The 7,607-nt window shown below is 47.5% G+C and overlaps 1 protein-coding gene across 1 annotated transcript; it reads right to left on the bottom strand.

Annotated features, from left to right (window-relative positions):
- Positions 1-2,586: 2,586 nt before the first annotated feature.
- On the bottom strand, positions 2,587-3,093 carry LOC311121017 (sterile alpha motif domain-containing protein 5-like; the record flags this gene model as incomplete). Its single annotated transcript, XM_084195559.1, has 1 exon — positions 2,587-3,093. A coding segment is annotated over one exon (507 nt), but the record flags the coding sequence as incomplete, so codon positions are not given.
- Between the last annotated feature and the right edge of the window lie 4,514 nt (positions 3,094-7,607).

The following is a 7,607-nucleotide window of genomic DNA, read 5'->3' as shown; positions in this document are numbered from 1 at the left end:
TTGGGAGTCACTCAACCAAACACAGAAACAACCAATAACCACCCAACCAACCCAAACACAACAATACTTAACACACTCTGGCTAAAATACCAAGTCCCGGAACCAGAGCGTGACAGTCACTGAGTCTCTCTCTCTCTCTCTCTCTCTCTCTCTCTCTCTCTCTCTCTCTCTCTCTCTCTCTCTCTCTCCCAGACAAGGGCTCCCTGTGGTCTAGATAAGGATCATGGGTATTAATGTCTCCCAGTAGAGCCCTTGTAGTGAAGTGTTGGCTTATGATCCTATAGCCTCACAGGGATGTGGCAGTCAACGACACTTCAGAGCATCATCACTGAGCTATGCTGGCGGAAGTACTGTGTCTATACATTAAGCACACAAACAAACAGACAAACAGTGTGAACAGCTGAACATATGGTTACCGGACACTGACCCTTCTACACAACCTACATTTGCTTATTTATGCTGTATTTAACGCACTATGTAAGCCTTGTTGAGACTACCATGTCTGGTCTCAGGGGCAGAGAGAGAAGAACCCTGCACTGACCAATCAGAGGCCAGCTGGCCACAGTTCCATCACTGAGGGCTCCTCACACTTGACTCGCTCCTGAGGAGAAACCACTGGTCTGGATCACATTCAACACTCTACTGCAGGGTTTCACACTCACATACTATATGTATATATACACACACACACACACACACACACAGAGAGAGAGAGACCTTGAACTGCTCATTCTCCTCCAAAGCCTCAATGTCGAAGCTTTGGCTCTAAATAAATACAGCCTTCAAAGTTTAACCCTCTGGAACCAACACTTTGTTTCAACATGACGTTAGCCTATAATCCCGGAAAAAAAAGGGATAATGCCAGGAATACAAAGAGGCAGAAGAAGCGCTAACAATACACCCAAATTAAGAGTAGTCATGGCTGACTGTAATTTGAATATTGATTACTTAGAAATCCCAAATAAAGTCTGCATGTTCACTGTAAGATATCAAGATTTAAGGATGAATTAAAATGGAAACCCTCCAAATAACATGTGCATGAGATAATATTCTGAAATGTCGAATAAAACACTGATCTTTTTCATCTAATCCAAAAAATTGAATGTACATTGCATGGCTATGGTGACAAAAGCTGTGTGTATGTGTATGTCTCTCTCTCTCTCTCTCTCTCTCTCTCTCTCTCTCTCTCTCTCTCTCTCTCGCTCTCTCTCTCTCTCTCTCTCTCGCTCTCTCTCTCGCTCTCTCTCTCTCTCTCTCTCTCTCTCTCTCTCTCGCTCTCTCTCTCTCTCTCTCTCTCTCTCGCTCTCTCTCTCTCTGTGTACTAACAAAGTGGTCATTGAGTTAGCCCTCAGCAGGCTGAGCATCTGATGTACATCCACTGATCTGATATAAAGATGCTATCAATCTGCCTCCACAAATGAGCTCCAGCAGAAAACCAGCTGGACACCCTCAATTTAGACTACTGCTAATCAATGATGATGGCACACATTCATCAACTCAAATGGCCTGGGCAAATATGAGCATGATGACGCAGGTTGATCCTCCAACTCCTCAGAGAGGTCTGGTGTTTGAGGGCTGGACTGTGGACACCAGCCAGGTGAGAAACACTAGACAGGTGAGTGTGAATCAATCAATCATCCAAGTGTGTTTATCTCTACAGGAAATCAGATAATTATTGAAGGCTCCTCCTCTTCCTGGTCATTGATCCACAGCAGCCAGCCGTCACCACGGCAGCATTCACTAACTCACACAACCCCAGGGGACAATAGGGCCAGACAGGGACACATCCCCAGGGGACAATAGGGCCAGACAGGGACACATCCCCAGGGGACAATAGGGCCAGACAGGGACACATCCCCAGGGGACAATAGGGCCAGACAGGGACACATCCCCAGGGGACAATAGGGCCAGACAGGGACACATCCCCAGGGGACAATAGGGCCAGACAGGGACACATCCCCAGGGGACAATAGGGCCAGACAGGGACACATCCCCAGGGGACAATAGGGTCAGACAGGGCTCTCCTGAGGCCTGACAACCAGCAATGGCTCAGCCAATAACCACTTGATCTGAGATGCATATCTATGATATAGCCTACCCAACCCAACATTTATTTCATGACTAGCATCTTTCTCTGATTCAAAATTATTTGGATGATTGATTATCCTTTGCATGGCATGGGACTGGTTATAATGATGGTATTTACATTTTAGTCATTTAGCAGACGCTCTTATCCAGAGCGACTTACAGTTAGTGAATACATATATATATATATTTTTTTATACTGGCCCCCCGTGGGAATCGAACCCACAACCCTGGCGTTGCAAACGCCATGCTCTATCAACTGAGCTACATCCCTGCCGGCCATTCCCTCCCCTACCCTGGACGACGCTGGGCCAATTGTGCGCCGCCCATGAGTCTCCCGGTCGCGGCCGGCGGCGACAGAGCCTGGATTCGAACCAGGATCTCTAGTGGCACAGTTGGCACTGCGATGCAGTGCCTTAGACCACTGCACCACTCAGGAGTATGGTATGCATTGGCTATACAGCTTTCCAGTGAGAGGTATAGTCTTGATGATGATATTACCTTGTTTGAGTATGGCGGCCTGGCAAGGTTGACTCCATCTCTAATGACTTTATCCCTAATCATGATCTTCAGCTTCAGTTTGGGGTAAATCACCAGCTCCCTCCGGTTGCCAAGCGTCAGGTTCCTCTGCGCGCCCAGATACGTGCCCCCATTCCTTCCGACCCGGTCACTATTCGGTTCGGTCCAAGACTTGGACCCCCGCAGTTTGGACTCGTACTGGTCCACCAGGTGACTAGGATACATTTCGGACGCGGGGGGCATCGGCTCAAGTGTAAAATACAGCCCCGCCGCGGTCTCCTTATCTTCGTCTTTCAGCCTTTGCACCGCGTTGTGGATCCTTTGCCGGTGGTGCGGTATGTAGACACCGATAGCATCCAGGTCGGGGTCCCCAATTTGTTTGCAAACTTCCAGATCATCGTAGCCGTTATCCACGAAGGACTCCACATACTGAGAGAGTTGGAGTGTCTTCAGCCACTCAAACACGATGACAGGTCCAGTGCTTGTCATGTTTGGGTGTTGTAGCTAAGTAAGCTAATGTAAAGAGTGCAGAACTGAACACCACCAATAATTACTTCCCCAAACTGATTTTAAATCTCATTGTTAAATGCAAATGAAAATTGCAGTATCTTCGCAAATAATGCAGTCTAAAGGTCAGGAACACACGAAGAAAAGACAATGCAACTGTTAAAATCCATGACTCAGTCCTAATAGCCTAAAATGTAGGCTACGTAGCTCAAAATTCTATTATTTTTTGTTATAGGGAATATGGAATATATGCGCTCCCGTTATTCTGTGATAATATCCAATAAACCTGGTGAAAAAGGTCAGTGAAACGAAATACACTGATATCATTTGACACATGCCAATATTTGCAGACGGAGATGAGTTCAGTGGCTGCGGTGACAGCTCTCAAATCCCCGATGTCATTTGGCCATCGATGTTACTCGCCCATATCGACATGCCAGGTTCACCGTAAACAATCACTTTAGGCAAAGAAAAAATCATTATTTAAAACCAAGAATTGTTCCAGATTCAGACGGATTAGAAAGTGTTACCGTATTCAGTAATTGGTTTAGTTATATGTAATCATAAACGTTCCAACGTTGCGCTATTTGGAGACGCTTTGCTCCCGCTGTAGTAGCCTATTCCTTCCACGCCGCCCTCACTCCTCTTGTCCTCTTGTAAACCCTCAATCGGAGCAAAATGTACGTATTCCAATGAGAAGAAAATTGACAGAAAATATCATTTAAACTCAAAGCAATCCCGTACCAACGAGAGCGACAGCTCGGACCATGTTGTGTCCAAATGCTTTGGGTATGCCTGGGCACTCCAAGCCGGTAGAGTGGTACGACAATCCACAGCCAACAGTCACATTCAATGTTCCTCGAGCCAAACGGTCTGTGCTCGAGCGGTCCACGCCCCCAGATCCGCGTGTGGCTTTAAAAATAGTGTTGGAATTCCTTCTTTACAACCTGTCACGGAACCCATGCGCGCACGGTTAACAAGTCCTCACACAGAGTCCAAAGTTAACCGCAAGAGAGGCAGAGAAAGATGCTTCGAGAGCGCATTCCATCCGCCTGTCACACAGTTTACATGAGCAGTTTCGTTGCTGGTTTGATTCACGTCTCTCTCCTACTCCGTGTGATTTCTCTCTCTGCTCAGTGTCTCTCTCTTTTTCTTTCGCTCGGTCTCCCTCTCATTCAGCAGGTCCCTGGACTCGTTTCTCATCACGCACTAGCACCCCCTGTCTAACAGTTGAGGTACTTAAATACTGGTTTCACTTCGTTGTATTTACTAAAGGATTACACTGAAAATGGTAATTGCCAAATTATTACATAATAACTGCTCTTTGTTTTGATGTTGCTGTTGCTTTTTTTGATAGATAGATAGAGAGAGAGAGAAAGAGGGAGGGAGAGAGGGAGAGAGCTAGCTAGCGAGCAGGGGCAGAGTGCCCAGTAGTCCTTTCACAAGATGAAACAGCTTGCTGCCTCACAAAAAGCTCTCTGACACTGACTACTCCATTGACTCCCTCTCACCATATCGAACCAGGGAACACACTAAAGTGGTGCAGTGGTGTAAGGCACTGCATCGCAGTGCTAGCTGTGCCACTAGAGATCCTGGTTCGTATCCAGGCTCTGTCGTGACCGGGAGACCCATGGGGCGGCGCACAATTTGTCCAGGGTAGGGGAGGGAATGGCCGGCAGGGATGTAGCTCAGTTGGTAGACCATGGCGTTTGCAACGCCAGGGTTGTGGGTTTGATTCCCACGGGGGGCCAGTATGAAAAAAAAATAATGTATGCACTCACTAACTGTAAGTCGCTCTGGATAAGAGCGTCTGCTAAATGACTAAAATGTAAAAAGGGCCATATTGACTGTTAGCTCCCTTTTTGCTTGCGTTTTTGCTCAACCTCTCTACCGCTGCAGACAGACAGGGGAGGACACCCACTGGGCCCTTTCCATACATGGAAGACCGTATGCCACTTTTGACTGTGCTTCCCTTATTTCCCTCCTCTCCCCATGATTCCCTATCTCCAGTCCAATTTGCGGTGCTCTCCCCTTCCTGTCTAGCTGGATGCCTAGGCTGCACCACAGGACAGCATCAGCCAGCGGATGAGACAATATTGGAGGGGAAGGAAAAACAGGGAGGGATAGGAAGCATCCAGCTATGTGACGAGCCATGAATTAGACCTGTCTTCTGTGTCTGTCCATGTGGATGCTAGCCCAGCCCCTCAGCAGTGATACATGCATGCTTTATCAAACCAGAGCTGACAGCTTGTTAGAGGTCAGTTTGATACAATCACCACTGACTCTGCTGCTGCCTGGGACTGATTTGAGCTGCGCTGCCCATTATGAAATGCAGCTTGCGTAGTACAAACACAACACACAAGTCAGGGGAGAGGAGATGCATTTCAAATAGCCTCGTCTTGAAGCGGAAAGTCAGAAACAAGTCAGAAACATGCCAGAAATGCATGTCATGTTGGAGGGAGGATTTTCAGGAGACAGAACAGAGAACATATAATCAAGATCTGGTGTAGAGATAGTAATATTGACATTTGCAAAGAGAGTCATAGGAAAGAACAGGGAAGGATATCTATGCTTAGACATTAGAGAGTTTGTTTGGGTGTGTTTGTGTGTTAATATCTGACCTCATCTTTTACATTGCTCTACAGTAAATACCAATCATGTCCAATGAAAAAAGCCTGTTATTTCTCGACAGACAGGATTCTAACTCATCTACAGGACTTATTTGACTTACTCTTCCCGTTCCCTGTCCTCAGTCCTCTGTCACGGGTCACGAGTGACATGTCGTTAGATCAGAAACAGGGGATTATGGGACACGTACTGGCATATGGGCAACAGGATGTGGTGCGTGCCATGCTGGGTGGACTCAGAGCGCAGGACGCAGGGTGGGTAGTGCCAGGAATAACATGTTTCCATCCCACTACCCAGCTACCCAGCTACCCAGCTACCCAGTTAGAGAGCAGTGGGTGGTGAAGGTGGCAGGTGGCAGGAGGCAGAAGGCAGGAGGCAGGAGGCAGGAGGCAGGAGGCAGGAGGCAGGAGGCAGGAGGCAGGAGGCAGGAGGCAGGAGGCAGGAGGCAGGAGGCAGGAGGCAGGAGGCAGGAGGCAGGAGCAGCTATCAGAATGCATGGGAATTTGCACAGTACATAGGGCTGTACTACTGCACATAAAGTGCCTCACCTCACTGTTCATCTATCTGCATCTATCTATACAGTAACACAATTGAGTTCAGTTTTGTCTCTTGGGTTATCTGACTGTAACAGTACATCTATGTATGTATTTGTACTAGCTAGTTTCCTTGATACCTGCTCAATATAGAAAAATCCGGGTACACAGAATCATACATGGAATCACAGCTCTGATATTATTTGAGTGAATACAATTATTGTCTTCTAGTCACAAACTGTATAAGCCAATGTCCAAGGCATGCCTATTCTGTACACTAGTCCCACTCCTCCAGAACCACTGATGTGTATCACCATTGCCCTGGAGGGTAGAAGCCCTCGGCCACATCAGCAAATGCTTATCTAACCTTTACTTAATCACCCGCGGAAAAAGGGGGCCAATATTAGCATACGGCCTGGTAAACCTGGATGTGGTGGAGAGGTGGTGTGTGTGTGTGTGTGTGGGGGGGGGGGGTCGTGTTAATGAAGAGAGACAGAAGAGAGAGTGGGTCAGACGGGTTCACAGCAGCCAGATATATTAGACACAGCCGGAGGGGAGAGGAGAGAGGAGACAACCTGGATGCAGGCCTTTACCATGCTATTAGTGCTGTCTGTGCCTCTTCATTTTGAGGTAAGGGTTGAGAGGATTGGGGCCTCCTTGGCTACAGAGGTCTAGGTAAAACACCTCTGTGAACGCTCTGATTGACCTCATTTTGAAACCCTTTGAAGCCCCAAGAATCACCTCTATGCAGAAGACCATGAATTACATGTTGTGCTCGTTACTGGGCAGTTCTTTTGGCTTTCACTGGTGGGTCTCCATCATCCGTACAGGTGTAGGTAAGACTTTTAGACTGGCAGAGCTGGGAGAAGAAAATCTGACTCAGAGTGGATGGTGGTGTTAGAGAGAGGTGTCAGAAGAGAGGTGTGTTAGTATCTGAGCAGTCCTTAACCTCCTCCCACACAGATGCATGTGGAATACGGACTATTATCTCAATCCCTGCTGCATGTTGGTGTGCTGCTGTGCTCCGCTGTATCTGAGCTCCTCTTTGTGGGAGAAGATATCAAATCACAGGCTTTGGGGGAGAAAAGCGTCTCCAGGGGCTGCCCAGGACAGAGTAGAGTCTCCCAGAGCGGATGAAAGGCTGTGATTACTGACTCGGTTTTGTCAGACTCAGCTTCATCTCTACATACAGGGCTGAGGTTAGGCAAACAATTAGGAAGTCCACAGCTAACATGATACAAATTCCACCCCAAAATATGTGCTCTTCTAAAAATCATGCATATTCTACTAAGTTTATGAACAGAAGCAGCTCAATGAGGGCTTCTTAGAAGGGGG

Source organism: Coregonus lavaretus, assembly GCF_964263955.1.
Source record: "Coregonus lavaretus genome assembly, contig: HAP1_SCAFFOLD_2005, whole genome shotgun sequence".
NCBI lineage: Eukaryota > Metazoa > Chordata > Actinopteri > Salmoniformes > Salmonidae > Coregonus > Coregonus lavaretus.
The sequence above is the reverse complement of the archived record's forward strand: the minus strand, read 5'-3'. Positions and strand labels throughout refer to the sequence as shown.